The sequence below is a fragment of the Poecilia reticulata genome, chromosome 20 (assembly GCF_904066995.2).
Source record: "Poecilia reticulata chromosome 20, P_reticulata-male-v2, whole genome shotgun sequence".
Taxonomy (NCBI): domain Eukaryota; kingdom Metazoa; phylum Chordata; class Actinopteri; order Cyprinodontiformes; family Poeciliidae; genus Poecilia; species Poecilia reticulata.
In genome coordinates this window covers 10,616,725-10,632,711 of record NC_088849.1, presented here as the reverse complement: position 1 = coordinate 10,632,711, position 15,987 = coordinate 10,616,725, and the positions used below count along the sequence as shown (strand labels likewise).

The window sequence follows — 15,987 nt, the reverse complement described above, 5'->3', positions numbered from 1 at the left end:
CTATTTTTAGTATTACTTTTCCGGTTACACGATGCATCAAACCGTATCAAATGTGTTGTCTACTAAGAGTTAATGTGTGCGGCCACACGTAGATCTGAGAAACTCGTGACGGTCAGGCACGGTGGAGTCCCATGAACTCGACCAACCAAAACAGTTTCTGTGATGATTAAAAACTCAACAGACACGAAATGGAACAACTACTAAAGCCAAATCTCCCGTTTGTTGCGCATCTCTGCGTAGTGCAGCAGATTACCTCATCATGCAGGGCCAGTCCAGGGCTGTATGAGGCCTTGAGCATACTTTGATTTAGGGGCCCCTTTTGTTGCTAAACTCATCGGCACCTCTAACAGCTTCTGTGTTAGATTTAGTGAAATATGTAAGAAGGGAGTAGTTTAATTGGCCAGCCTAAAAAGCAATAAGTTATAATCGCAGTTTGCTAATTTTTATTTGTAAATTCAAAGATTAAACTCACAGCATCAGATTGTTGCTATGGTAACAAAACAATCCAACTATGAATATTGTTGGATACAGCTGGAAAGTTTAAGGAACTTTCCAGCTCCTTAAAATCTTGCATTTAAAAGTTAAACAAATTAAAATCATTTATCTGTGCCTAAACAATTGAATCAAATTTAACAGCTTTGATAATCTCAATAAACAAGTGTTACATTTATGTATCTGTGGTCTGTTTTAAAATATTAGTGTTTATGGGGCCCCTGAAGCCCTTGGGGGCCTGATGGAGCTGCTGACTTAATTTGGATTAAACAGAAGTGCAAATTTGTTGTTTTTAGACAAGTTGTGGGTTTAAATAGCATTTCACTGGAAATGTTTTCTTGAAACATATAATTACAGAGCAATACTTTTACATTTCCTGTCAACTTAACATCTTTTAATACAAAAATACGGTGGACCGCCTCGACGCCCCGACCACCGGGCTTAGCGAGTTTTCTGGGGGAAACCCTGCAAACCAAATTGGGCATATTCAGGATCTAGCAGGAACACCAACATGCAGAAGCCTTATCTGATGGTTCACGCCCACCCCCGCCCGGGGCCGCAGCAAAATTTCCAAGTCTTGACCGGTCCGTGGTAATAAAAAGGTTGGGGACCACTGGTTTATGCAACTTTCTTCAACCAATTCGTCTGGTTTGCAAACAAACCGAATGCTGCGATATAAACAAAATTCTGGTAAAAGTTATGAAGAGGAATATTCGATACATTTTAGCTGCAAAATTCAACACAGCAATTAAGTGGAAAAAAAAGAGAGGCTGTGTTGTTGAACTCTGAGCAGAGCTGTTATTATTTCTTTCATATCTGAAAAATAAAACGCTATGTACAGGTCAAAAAACAAACACATTAATAGAAAACCCCTCTATGTATAATTTAGGTAGGCACACATTAAATAATTCAGCGCACCACTGAACTCATACATGTTAATATTGCTTATCTGATTCTAACTCAGTAACTCAGACGCAGCGAGCGCTCCGAATTCTCATGGACCTGAGGATTTTTTCCAGTGTAGCTGTTGTGTTCAATAACTGCGAACCTTTAGCAGAAAAGTGAATCAGTCATTTATGTGGTTCACAACAGCGTTGGCAACCTCTTTGTTTAGAGAGTCAGTGTTTGGCAGGAGGCTCGCAGCTTTAACAATTAATAGACTTCTCACAGGATCACAATTTTACAACCTGTGTAAAACATTCACACACGCAAAGGCACACACAACTCTTTAAATAACCCAGAAAAACAGTAAAGCAAACCAAAAACAGGAATGTTTTTGGCTTTTGGTGTCTAATTTAATATAATACACATGTAAAGGAAATGCTGCAAAATATCGTCTGTGTCTTGAAGTATTACCCCTCTTCTGGTGATAAGTGCCACTGGATACAAATAGAGACAGCTGAAAATATGGCTAAAGAGTTTTATTCTCCACATTTGTTTACATAATCAACTTTTTTTTTTTTTTTTTGCGGGCCATGATAAGGCTACATGAATATCCTGTGGTCTTTGCCTGGCTAATGTGAGCGGACCGCACACTGGCTCTGCTTTCTCTGAGTTATTACGTCGAGTGTAATTTGAAACAATTACAAAAACACTGGCCCACTTGTTACAACACTCATTTTCCCCTCACATATACAAACCACAGATTCAATAGCTTTACATGTTTTTCAATCACACCCAGTGGAGCAGTGTTCAGTGTGAAAAAGTGTAGCATTTCATCCCAGCTCGCATGGTATGGGATAATCTTTCACATTTTGCCTGGGGTTTGTTTTGCTATTTCAGCAGAAACTTGCACGAGCCATGTGAATTACCACAGGAAAAAAAAAATGATAAAAATACCAAATGATATTGTATCAGATGTAAATGAACAAACAAACTTGAATAATCGGGGCAAATAATTTGTTATCTCTGAAAATAAAGGCTGTTTATTATCCTTTCTTCTCAAAGATGCATCGCAGAGATAATAGTTTTAAACATACAAGCAGAAAAGAGATAGTGTGACATAGCTTGGAAGGAGCTTCTTTTTTCGTTTTTCTGCACAGTAAGCTTCTGTGATACAGAAGTGAAGCCAAGCACTGAGGACATCCTTCTTTTTTTTTCAATAGAAGGAATTGTAGTAAAGATATTGACATGAAAACTGCACCAAGTGTTGGTAATCAAAATAATCTACGCATACAAATTAATTCATAATTTATGTGTAAAAAGCGAGATTACACAGAGAGCAAGAGTTGATTAAGAGACCTGAACGTAGAGGAAAACCTTTGTTGTTGTTGTCAGCATCAAGAAGTCTCCTTTATGTTGAAGCAAGCCCCATTTATTAATGAAGAGGGATTTTCGGCCACATTCTCCAAACAAAGTTGCTTCAAATTTTGAAGATGCTGCCGGCCTCTTCTGTGTATGCAGTCTGATGTTTTGCTCTCTCTGCCGGTTTTGTATTGGATTCCGGTCAGGTAACCGACTGGGCCATTCTAGCAGCTTTATTTTCTTTCTCTGAAGCCAACCAGAGGCTGTCCTTGGCTGTGTGTTTGTTTGGGATTATTGTCTTGCCAAACAAACAGCGCTTCATATTCAGATTTTTTTTGTTTCTATATCAAAAATTCATTTATCTTTCAATTGTGTTAAGTTTACCCGTACCAGAAAATGATGTTGGCGTTTCTCGTAACACTGTTGATGTGTTGTTTATATGTAAGCGTCATTTATGACATGACATCCAAGAGTTTTGGTCTAGTCTAAACAGATTATATCCTTCTAGTCTAGTGTTATATTAGCTTGTCCAAAAGTTCAGCCAAAAGTGTGAAGCAACATTTGTACATGCTTTTTCTTCACCAGTGAAGTCTTGTGCAGCATGGATTATATAGTCCTTTATTTTAAATAGCTTTATCTACTATTTGTAACTCTTTCTAATGCTCTGCAATGAACAACTCGTCTGATTATTATTTTGTCTCCTTTGTCTGAAATCATGTGAGGAGCACCTGGGCGTGGTTGGTTTGTAATGAAAATCTGTCTCTTCCACTTCTGGAATATGACTAAACATTAGCATGTTTAGAAAATTTGAAAATAGGAAACACTTAAGAAAGCATGTCGCTTTACGCATTATACAATGCTTATTCTGTAATACCCTTGTCAAAAGAAACCTTTATATATTTCTATCTATGAGGATTAAAATAGCTGAAAAATATTCTTCAAATGTCCAAGACTTTCTTTCTGTATCATTTTATTTTCTACTTCTGAAATATCATTAAGTTTGGACTTGTTTTGATATGTGTGAATGTGTTGGTAACTTGAATCAATATCAAAATCTGTTGAAAGTTTTATGACAATATATAGAATAGAAATATGTAGTTGATAAATAAAACATGGACATATTCACTTCTTTGTAGTGGTGGTGTTTTTCTTTCTGTTTTTGCATTTTTAACTATAATAACTGCAAGTTTTAAAACAGTATCAGTCAGGCTCATGCGGCTAAGACTGATGTCTTAATTTTAGCTATTTATTTTGATGAATTTATGAGAAGTGTTCTTGTCTTTCAGTCCATGGCTTACTGTTGCAGAGAGGTCACAGCCAGCCTGTCTTGATCTTTGGCCGTTTGCGGAGATGGACGTCTTTGGCAACGTGAGTGCAGTTCCACTTCTGTTCCTCATAACAGCATAGCTGAACTCGAGAAGGCCATACCTCATACCTCGGACCCTCCCTCTCTCTAAAGGTGCTGCTGCAGCCTGACCATTGACATTTAACATTCCTCTGCACTGCCTCTGCATTCTCAATGGGGGATTGAGGAGAGCAGAGGCCAGTGCCCGGTTCTCAGGGGTAAAAACAAAAAGGCTCTTGAAAATCCCAAAGAGTTCCCATGATCCTAAGAAAGACCTTGATCCGACCTGTGTTAGATTTCCATTCCATGGATTAAGGGCACACAAAAAAGGGACATATTTGGGTGATTTAGTTTGTCCCTTGGCCCGGATTCTGATCAAGGAAGTATCAGAGTTCTTCTGGCTGGCATTAAAATATGTGGCATGGTAATTTGGCTAAAATAAGAATTCATGAAATCCTTTTTTTTTTTCTTTCTACCCACAAAGCTTTCATGGCCTTCATTGAAACAAAGTCCCTGCAAAACACTTGTAGTGACATTTAATGGTGGAAAGTTTTCAAAGTCATTTTTCAAGGTTTTTCCACTAACATACACAATCTGTTAGCATCAAAGGAGCACACATGCATAAATAATTGACTAATTCACTTAAAGGGGGCCAGCGTAGATTAATTAAGCTTGAATACTAATTATGTTTTTCTGTCTACACCAACCGACGCAGTTGTTGTTTAGAAGAAACTGTTTGGTGGGTCACAATTACCGTGCTAGTATAAGTCTGCTCTGTAAATTAAGACGCTTGCATATTTTAATGGCAGGGCCGGATTTTTCTTTGAAAGAAAATGCTAACCTTATCTTTAGTGACAACGAGGGGGCTTTGTAGAGGTTCTCATTGTTCTTATGACATTTCACATTTCATACAGCATTTTTATTTTTTTTTAACTTGTATTTAAAAAGAGACTTTGTGACATTAAAACATGACAATCGTTTAGGCCTTTATTGATTTTTCGACCTGTTTGGGTCTAATCCTTCAAAAAGTTTAAGTGCAAAGAAATAAACAACGTAGGATGATTAAAAATCTTTCATATGTCACATCATTGTAGAAAATCTAACATTACAGCAAGAGACAACATATGCACAGAAGCATTCGTGGCGGGCTTCTGAAAACTTCCATCACTTCCAGAAAATCTCACGCCCCTGACTCCTATGTGCCTGGTGTTTCGAGTGTTGGTCTGGAAATGGTAGCTCTAAAGTTGTCCTAGGGAAGACGAGCTCTCGCTGTCGACTCTCCCCTGGCAAGCAGCGTGCGCAGTGACAGAGGAAGACAGCTCAAAGCTGGGGCCTTGTTTACAGCTGTGCGGGGAAGAAAACAGGCAGACGTAAATGAGGGTTGACGGTTTCATGAAGCACAATTGGTTGACGGCAGATTCAATGTGACTGGGCTGAACTGGGCGATGATCCGTACAGTATGCAAAATTCACTTTCTAGCTGGTCTGTGCCCACCAGCCCCTAGCGGCAAGCGGTCTTCCCCAAGCCCTTCTAGCTATGCCTTTGAATGCAACGAGAACTGAACAAGGCATTGTTGTTGTGCTCTATTCATTTTGACAACAATCGCATTTAAAAGGAAAGAAAGGAAATAAGTCACGAATTTCTTTTGACACCACAAATAAACGATTTTTTTTTTTTTTTCTGAAGCTGAATGCAGAGTTCACATTTTGGATAAAAATAAGCATGGGACTAAAAAGACAAAATGACAGCAGGATATTTGTGCTGAGTGTAATTGCAATGGTACAGCAATAACTACTTTGCACTGGGGAAATGTATAATGGGACTAAGCAGTTGGGTTTTGAACCGTCATTTTACTCTCAAAACTTTTGAATTTATTTCATAAACCTCTATGACACTTTCTCCCCCTTAGGATTAAATTCTTGCTGTCATTTTGGAAGTGCAGCATGTGCATGTTACATCCACTTATGACATATCAAGCAACAGGCCTCGTATGGTCTGAGGATGTTGTCAATGTCTCCTGAAATGCCTCTCCTTCTAGCTAACGACAGAGAGGCTAACATGTAGATCCGATTTCTAATGACAGTAGCCAGGATGTGTCATGCACGGTCTTGCTTGGTTTGCAGAAGGATTTTTTTTTTGTCTTCAGAGTAAAAAATAAAAAGGGAATATCGGGTTGTTTTTAATTAGCAACATTTCTATTAACTTTTCTATAATTGTTGCTTTGAGTACTTTAATTATAATATTCTGCTCTTGCAGATGAGTTAATTGCAAACACTCATCCCCATGTATGCATTCACAAGATACTTACCTCAAATTTTAAATTTCTGAAAGGTTCTCACCATTTCCAAATCGAGCACTTTTCCATGACGGGGCTTAAAATGTTTTCTCAAAAGGATGAAACAAAATAACTTCACTGGAAAACAGTAAGCCTTCCAAATATTTGATGAACATTTTGCTCTCTTAACGCCTCACTGACGCTAAAAATCGCACACTTCTTCACTCAGTAACAGAATTCACACCAAAAAGTGTTTGGTATTCAGCATTCAGGTATCTCGCTTGTGGTGACTGGGAAAAGATTGGATTTGTTGGGATTCATCTGACGGCTCAGTTTTGGTCAAAGTGTAATTTGTCCACTTTTGGTCACCTGATGATTCATTTTAATTTGACGATTAAGGAGTGTACGGAAAATGGAAAGAAAACACAAAAATACAGGGAGACAGTCATAACCAATGACATTTTTCTCTCATCTTTGCTACGACACAGTATGTACAAATCGCAGACGATGATTGGTACCCAGTCGAAAGGAAAATGGTTTTTAAATAAGTTACAATTAGATAAGCATTAATCTCAGTGGTATAAATGAATGTCTTGCTGTAGGGCTTGTCGAATGTAAAAACAGATTTACAAAAACCCCTCTTTCCAGATTGGTCTGGAAGTCATCCTCTGCTATTTTAATTGCTCTGTCATTTAAAACTGAAAAAGCCCCCTCTGCGCCCCCCCAACAACAGTCTGCCCCTTGATTTTGCCTTTGAAATTAAATATTGTATACAAATACATGCTGTTCATGGGCATGAGCACCGTTCATCACTGGAATCTGCATAAAATAATGCTTAAAGAGCTCCATACGCTTTAAGCAACGGAGCTCTTTCATATGGTACGTTCACATGTAAACATATCAGTAACACAAAAACACAACTACTTATGTCCTTTCCCTCCTGCCTCTGCATTGTTCTCCTGCTTTGCAGAAATGAGAGAAATGTGGGAATGCGGCTTGTTTCACATGTTTATGAATTCAAAGAAAACCATACTGGCTTTTGGATGTCTTTTTTTGTTTTACGCAATTGAAGACCACCTACAGGGGTACTTTAAAGTTACCATTTCCCCACAGAAATGTATAGGTCTCGCCTGCAAACGCGGCATATTTTATTTCAGTTTTATTTGGAGGCTTTAACATAAGTCAGGAGCGATTTAGGTAGACGCACAGTGACGCAAAGAGAAGCGCAGACCATGCCTGTGCACCCTCATCCCGTTCGGTTAAGAATGCACAATTTTCCAGGAGATACTTTTGTTGCCTCGTCGTTTTAGAAGCGCGCAGGAAGTATTTTAATGTGACCTTCATTACACATTCATGTCAACTTTTCTTATCTATTTATGATTAAATTCTTTTCCACTCCTGTTGTTCAATTAGTGCTTGACCCCTTTAGCGGCGATGTAAATTAAATGACATTTCAGTGTCGTCCCATATTTAAAATACTGCGTTAGTTGCGGATCATAAATGATGATCTTCATTCTGCAGCTAATTTATTCATTTAACAATTTCCCTCCAGAAGTTACAGCAGAAGGCTCTGCAGCAACCTAAGCAGAAGAAATCCAAGTCGGCTGAATTTCTGATGGGTGAGTCCTGCTTGATGAGTTATTGCTCATAATTTGTGTAAGGATTAATTAACTAATTACAGACAAATGGCTTTGGGCTAAATTTTGCTCTTGCTTGTCAGGGCGCAATTTGTAATTATTTTAATCATTTCTTCTCCTCTTTTTTTATCCTCCTCCTGCAAGATTCTGATTTAATTTTAACCTAATTGTGTTTTAGTATCATTTGAGGAGGATGCGCTTGAACATTTAGAGGCATAGTAATCAGTATTAGAATTGTTTTAATAATAAATATGTCTAATAAAAAATAAAAATAAAAAAAAAATTGTGGTGAGTCATTCTGACCTATAGCTGTTGTTTTGGCCTGTGTGTCAATGCCTTTCAATTTATGTTGCTGCTTATTTTATCAGGGAGCGAGGAGAGAGCTGCTGTTGTGGGCATAGAAAATCCTGCGTTCAATGGAGAAGGAAGCGCCGCGCTTTCCAATTCTCCGAGTTGGCTGGGGAGAAAAATGCGAGGTGACAGGCCAGATAGCACCCTTGCAGCTCACCAAAAAAAATTGGAGCTGCAAGCCCCTGCCAGTGAAAGAGGTGAAGCTTCATTCTTCATTAGCCTCAAATCTGTTGACAGTAGATGTGTTCCTGATCTAACCTTTCTCTCGCTTCCTCCTTCTTTTCTCTCCTGCTCTCTCTCTCTCTCTCTCTCCGTTCGAGGGGCCCTTGGTCCTGGCATTCCAAAGCAAGCGTGTCCAAACAAGCACGGTGGTATAACTTCTTCCGCTGGAGATCGCTCTGCAGTAGTGGGTGTTCTATCTCTATCTAGAAGTACCCTCGACACAATCAGCCTTGACTCCCACTCTCGGCTACATGCCTTGTGGTGGGCTGGAGTCATAGGAGAGTGCATTTACATATGCTACTATGTTACCGAGCCGATCCGCTGTCTGTGTGGTGTACTCACAACACCCCCGAAACACGGCTTTAGGCCAATCAGGCATACGAATATGCCCCTTTATAATTCAGTATGTCAGGGAGAACTCTTGAGGAATGGGATGGTAAATTAGGATGCGTTCAAGGTTGCGAGCGTGCCAGTTTTTCTCAGGGATGAGTCACATTTTAGATTCTTGATTTAATGTGGCTTATTTTGCTTTGGCTGTGGATGGTTACTAATTATTTTACCCTCATTGTCATTATTAGTAATGCAATGGAAATAGAATCAGACTCACGTGGGAAGAAATGTTTATTCCTGAGTTGTTCTCCGAAAAGTGCAAATCTTTTATTTTGTCTAGTGTTCCTATAAAATGCGTCCTGGGGTAATACGAACAACACCACTGTTTTAAAATGGAAAGTGAGGCACTATTCAGTGAATATAAAAATACAGTGTAATAAACACTAAAACATCTGTCCCTTCTTGTCTGCTACTGGAAGATGTTTATTTTTGTTAAATTATGTACAGTAAATGTTTTTTTTATTGTAATAAATTTAGATTTGAATGTTGAAGGCATGGAGTAATTGTTAAAGCAATCCTTTTTCTTGTGTATTTTTATGGCCTTTCACCTACCAGCATTGTTATTAAACTGAAACAACATAAGATCAACTGCTTATAACAGGGGAAAACAACTGCAATCAAAAAAAGTAACATTTGTAACAAAGTTTAAAATCAAATTACGTAAAAAAAGTTACATAGTTAATTGTAAACGGCAACAAAACGATTACTTGCAACGGTTTAAAGAAATATAACCTGTGAAAAAGAAACTATTTGTAAAAAGTTACTGAATTATGAAGATATAAAAGGTAAGATTTATTTCACTGTTATCAAATAAACTATACGGTATAAAATATTTGTAGCATAGCTAACAATTACAAACTACTTAAAATAAATATTTACAACACTATTTTCACCATACCACATCAATAAAATGAAAAGAGTTAACAAACTACATAAAAACAGGGCTCTCATCTTAAAAATGTAAAGAAGGGAAAAGTCTATATTAGCCCAATTAAATAGACATGTGACAAAGATCTATTCTAATGCATCAATTTAAAGATGTTTTTGTGCTGATGTAACTACTCAATTCACAGGTTTGCATGTTCTGTTTTACTGTTTCTCATAGAAATGTTAGACAAGATGCAATGTTATATAGCAATGATATTTTAGCAACACATTGAGAAACAGATTTTTTTTTTTGATGCAGTCACACAATCACCACACCAGCATACTTGGATTAAATAAAAAAAAACTTGGTATCTAGCTAAAAATAACCTTAAAAAGAGGAATACAAAATATAGCAATTAGCTTGTTGAATTCTGAAAGACTTGGTAGTATTTGTGTAAAATTTGTGTGACGCTTTGACTTAAAAAAATAACTCATTATACCATTTCTGCTAACAGTGTCTCGGGCTTTCGAGAAATGTTAGTTTCAGATACTCTGTATGTAAGAAGAGATAATTGAAATTTTCATTAGAGGGATGAATTGGAGGGCAGCCAGACTATTTAGGTAAATCACAGCTATGACTCAAAAGGCGATTCACGAAGCTACTACCATTATGCAAATTTGTGTTTGAAGAAAGAGTTTCATAACCTCAGAGCTATTTGGAGAGAAATTGTTCAAACTCGTTGCTAACAGTGTAGAGGGATTTAACATGTGAATTTCACAGTCAATTTATGGCGCCATTGAAAAGATCACACTGCAGCTCCTCAGTTAATAAGTATTTCCGTCTGAGTGTTTAACTTCACAGTGCGGACAGCGTGTGCAAACCCATTGCAGAAATTTTAGATGAGCTTGAAAGGATCTCTGTGAACTCTGTCATATTTGGGTGGTGGCGCTCCAATCCAAACCCACCTATTGACAACCTTTAAGCATCCAAGCCCCAACACATTCAGATTCCTATAAAGAGAGGCCTTGTTTCAAATAAGTATCATGATTTAATGGACCATGCCCCTACAACTTGAGAAATACAAAGTACAGCAATTTTGGATAGGAGTGAAATATTCAAGACTTGTAAATGAGAATGATTTGTGGTCAAGGAAGCTGCTCGGCGGTGTGTACTCTCAATGGAACGAGCCCTGAAGTCATTTGATTCCCATAAACTGTGTGGCGCAGACTTGATACCCATAGGTCAGTGATTGCTAATAAGAAGTCAATGAGACAAGGGCTCGGGTTATTTTCCTTTGGATCGGGTCCCCCAAATTCGCCTGGTCCTTAAGGCCGCTGACCTCGGAGTATTTAGAAGGTATTGTCTTTGAAATTCCAGGTACTTTAAGGCTTGTAGACTTTCTCATTAGTTTCTTTTGAACATGGCAAACATATGGGAGTTGTATTTAAGAGATTGCCTGCCTTGACCTTTTGCGGCATGCTAATTAGGCCCCAGAGCACTGCAGGCCATAGAGAGGTGCTCTGAGAAGCCCAGCAGTCTTTTTTTTCCCCACTTCTCTCTCTGCTGCCTCGGAACTCGTCTCGTCTTGGCACTGCCTTATCTTGCTAGCCCACCGCTGCCACTGCCCTTCGACAGTGTGCGTTTCAAAATTAAAATTTTGCTTCATGTGCTTCTAATAACCACTAACCTGAACCTGTACAACTCCCTCCTTCCCTTCTCATACTCTCCCCCCCCACACACACACACCTCCCGTCTCCCTTTTCCCAACCCTTCCACTCTCCCTCCTCGCCTTCCAAAGGAAATGAACGTGTTCGAAATTACTTTGACCCGCCACCGCCAGAACAGACAGACCCAAGGCAATGCGAGATGGCTGGGGTCAGCGCCGAAGATGAGCTGGAATTAAGTATGCCATTCTCTGTCATAATGGTTCTCCTCGGTTCATTAAAGAGGGGTGAGAGAGATCACTTGTAGCAGGCTGCCATTTGTGACGGCGGGACATTTTATGTAAATACACCAAACGATGGCATCACTAGATTGGCTACCCAACTCGTTGTCATTGATGAAGGTCACGAATCATTGGTCAGTTTTCATTTCACTGTAGAGTTTCCTCTCCCCAGTCAAAAAGACACATGTAGAGCCACATCAATAGTTTGCAGCCTTCTGCTAAAATGGGCCTATTAAAAGCAAGCTCTTGGGAGCCAAGCAATATGCATGTTATAATGAAACCTGGCTATTAATGGAGAAGCCATTTCACCTGTATCTTTTGGATATCACTGCCTTGTAATATCAAAGGATTCACCAAATCAAATCTCATCACATGATGACAGGCCAGCTAACAGGCATGTTAATGCTCCTATTTCATTACCCCCATCTGCACGGACTTCATTTTCACCCTCTTCCGCTGCAGCCAATGTCTCCAGTTTGCAGGCTAAGATGTGGTTTAGATTAACTTGTCTGATAAGTTAAAAGTAATCTCGAAGCTGATAAATGTATGAGGCTTTTTTTTTTCTCACAGAAGGTGAAGTCATTTTCTGAATGTTTTGGTTTGTAGAAATACTGAAGGCAGACGAAAACAGACTGTATGAAAGAATGACGGCATTGCTGAATGAAGATGAAACCTTTATAAACATACCTGGTATGTATCCCATTAGTACTCTGATACTTTGTCTTAGTTAGCTTTAATATTCGCCACATTGTTAGATTTCATTGGTGACTTATGCTATTGATCAAAACATTGCAGTGCAGAATTTTGAAGTGCTGGAAAAAATGCTACATGTTTATTAATAATTTATAGAACTTTCAAAGGATTGGCAGTTTTCTTCAGCCTCCCTTACTCTGATGCATTTAAATAAAATCAGTTTACCCAATAGCCATATGATGTATCAAATTTGCAGAACAAAGTCGAACCGTGTGGGGGTTTGCACAATTGCTATCCCCCTAAACTGACAGGCCAAGTTAGGAGAACATTAATAAAAGAAGCAGCCAAGAGGGCCATGGTAAATCTGGAACTGATACAGATTTCCAAAGCCCTGGTGACACACTCTGCTGAAGGTTCAACTATCTGTTCTCTCCACCGACCTGCTCTTTTGCCAAGTTGAAAGAAAGCAACAAGAAGCCTCACTTGCAGTTTGGGACAAGCCATATGGAGGAGACGGCAAACTGGTCACATAGGAGCAAATTTTAAGTTGCATCCAAATCCATGGGATGATGCTTGGGACTGGATACCAATACACAACACACTTTTCAGATTTATCTCATGAAAAGTTTGCAAACTTTGGATTCTTCTCCATCTAGTTCACAATTATACACTACTGTGTAGAGGCGCATAAAGCGCCAGTAAAATATGCAGAGTTTTGTGATTGTAGCACAAATGTGAAAAAAGTTTAAAGAGTGTAAATACTTTTGCAAAGCATTGCACCCTTCCAAATTATAATAAGACTTAAATATTCAATTCTGTGAGTACAACAAGCTATACAAGGATAGGATATACATCCATAACAAGACTACAGACATATAAAGAATAAAGTCAAAAGGGACCCAACCTCGTGCTTTCCATGGATGGTAATTGTTTTATGCCAGGTGTGCCTTTCCTAATTAAGTCACTTTCATTTCATACTGTATTTATCAAGGCGACACACAGATGGTTAAAGCTTGGCATTGTTCTTCGTGAAGACTGTTACACCAGATCCCTTTGCCATGACGCACACCTACCTTGTAATTCCAGCGCACGAGCGATGGGCTTAGGCCCGCTTCAGCATGGCAGAATTTAGAAGGCTCGCATTATTCCCCATTGTTTTGGATTTAGCTGTACTACTGAGATTAGTGCCCCTATTCATTGTCTCGGGATGTTCATAAAAAATCCCACCGGAGAATGTAAAGAGGATCTCGGATTAACAGTTCCACGCAATAGGCTGAGAGACAGAGACGCAAAGAGCGACACCAAAGGAGGGGAAGAGAGCTCGTAGTCCTGTGCTGAAGTGAAACTGTGGCGGCTGCCAGTTAACACTTTGCGAAGCAACAATAGACTTCAAAACAATTACCTTATGTAGTTGTATGGTTGCCTCCCACCGGTATAGACGGTACAGTGTTCTACGTGGCAGCAGGGCAGAAGGGGAGTATGTCTTCATAGCTGATCCTGGTATTTAGCGACTGCTTCTAAAGCTTTTGTTTTTCCCTGTCTGAAGCCATGAATTTCACAAGCCAAAGAATGGATAAAGCAAAATATTAATAAAATGGACAGTGGCCAGTGCTGAGGATGTTTTTTTTTGTTTTGTTTTGTCAAACAGATCCTGCAAAAACTTCTTCCGTTTGTCTAGAAATAATCTTTTTTTAAATTTTTTTTTATCTTGATGGATTCTTTTGCTTTGGCTCAGCGAGGTACAAACACAGAACTGGCAGTCTTTTCATTCCTGTTTTCTGCGAGGCGTGAGGCATTGATGTCAACTTCTTTACAAAAAAGCATTAGACAACGACAACAGTTTTGGCTCCTACACATGTTGGACTGCACACGTTGAATACGCTCTATGCTGTAAAGGAATTGTCATGTTTTCTATCACTGAGGGAGGACAACAAAACCGCAAAGACACACGGCGAGAAGATTGTATCTCATTCTTGCAATTAGTTGTAAAGAAAGTGTGATCCTGCAGCACTAGAACTGCAACTTATGTCACCTGTATTCTACTCTTTGAAACTAAGCTTTAGTTTATTCACAACTTTATGCTGTCTATCTAAATTTCAAAAGAATAATATCTCAAAAAGTATTGTTCTGTTACTTTAGCATGAAGATTCGCAAATATATTAACATGCCGCAAATATTTAATTATGGTTTTTTGGTAACTTACTTTTTAAGTCACTTAATCATGAGGCAAAATGAAAACAACAATATTTTAACAATTTTGACAAAAGTCTACAACATAAACAAATATATTCTTCTTTAAGTAATTGGTGGTGCTGGATTATAGTTTGACAAAGTTGAGGGGCTGATTACAATTGCATGTCACACTTTTCAGGTTTTCTTTGTGAAAAATGTTGAAATATTTTTCCTTCACAGACATGCACCGCTTCCTGTTTTGTTCTATCAACAGAGGTGTTGGAAAATGTTTTGCCCTGAGAATGAAAGCTGACAAGTTGAAAGTGCTTGTGGGCCACAAACAAATAATGAATGAAAAGGTTAAAGATTATGTTTAGATTTTGATTTATATACATCTTTTTTTTTATTTATTTGTAGTTTAAAATCTCATTTTAGAAATGCTTAAAAGTCACTATCTGCATCAATAGTCCTTGTTTACAGGCCAAATTTATACCATTCTCGAATTGTGACCAATTCACATAAAATTATTTGGACACCCTTGATCTATCACACAAAGTTCCAATAAAATAGATTTAAGAGTGTAGTTAAAATGTGGGAACATATGGAAAAGTTCAAATTGTGTGTCTACTTTTGGAAGTATATGCCGAGATTGTGAAAGTGCATGTGTAGATCTGTCTTGTTTTTTTTTTTATTATTATTATTTTTTTTTTTTCATTTTTCTGCATAAGTACATGACTGTCCACCTCCACGCTTTCTGTGCAAAAGCACACACGTCAGCGTGTGTGCGTGTTTGTTTGCGTGCATGTGTGTGGAGGTGTGCGTTTCCGCTAAGTATGCTCATCCATCAGCATGCGAATGCATGTGCCGATGTTTATGAATGCCCATCCGCCTGTGCATCTGTGTGTGCCTGTTTGTATGCATGTGTCTGAGCGTACTCACCGATGCGTTATCTCTCCAGGTACGCTGCAAGCCTCGAGGGATGAGGAGGTGTTGGAGGTGAAGGCGGGTGATCTGGTGCTTCAGCGGCGACTGCTGCTCCACAGTGATGGTGGTGGTGGTGGTGATGCCTCAGGCCCCAGGCCCTCCCAGGCCCATACCATTGCCAAACCACAGGCAGAGAGTAGTGCTTGGCTGGGAGGAGAGGCTGGACTCCAAGCAGGGAGGATGGTAACAGGCAGGGAAAGTGCTGTAAAAAGTAATGCTATTCTTTTATTTGTTTCAGAGGCTGATTTGTTGTGTAGGCATACCGTTAGTATACAGAATAACACTTTTCTATGCATTTTTTTTTATGGTTTGTGCAGCTTATATGGTGGTATAGGGTTAATGTATGTTAATGTGAAAAAACAAATGTGC

General features: G+C 38.8%; 1 protein-coding gene across 4 annotated transcripts in view; it reads left to right on the top strand.

The window, feature by feature from the left end:
• ofcc1 (orofacial cleft 1 candidate 1) overlaps positions 1-15,987 on the top strand; it is a 97,889-nt gene that overhangs the window by 4,384 nt on the left and 77,518 nt on the right. For 2 of the 4 annotated variants that reach the window (XM_081601504.1, XM_008438696.3), the window contains exons 2-7: positions 4,023-4,104; positions 7,909-7,975; positions 8,362-8,541; positions 11,623-11,727; positions 12,376-12,459; positions 15,593-15,829. In XM_081601504.1, coding sequence (XP_081457630.1) covers positions 4,087-4,104; positions 7,909-7,975; positions 8,362-8,541; positions 11,623-11,727; positions 12,376-12,459; positions 15,593-15,829 — 691 coding nt within the window. In that variant the 5' untranslated portion in view covers positions 4,023-4,086. Of the gene's footprint in view, positions 1-4,022; positions 4,105-7,908; positions 7,976-8,361; positions 8,751-11,622; positions 11,728-12,375; positions 12,460-15,592; positions 15,830-15,987 lie in introns of those variants that run through there. The other 2 variants (XM_081601505.1, XM_081601506.1) reach the window with 2 other exon arrangements.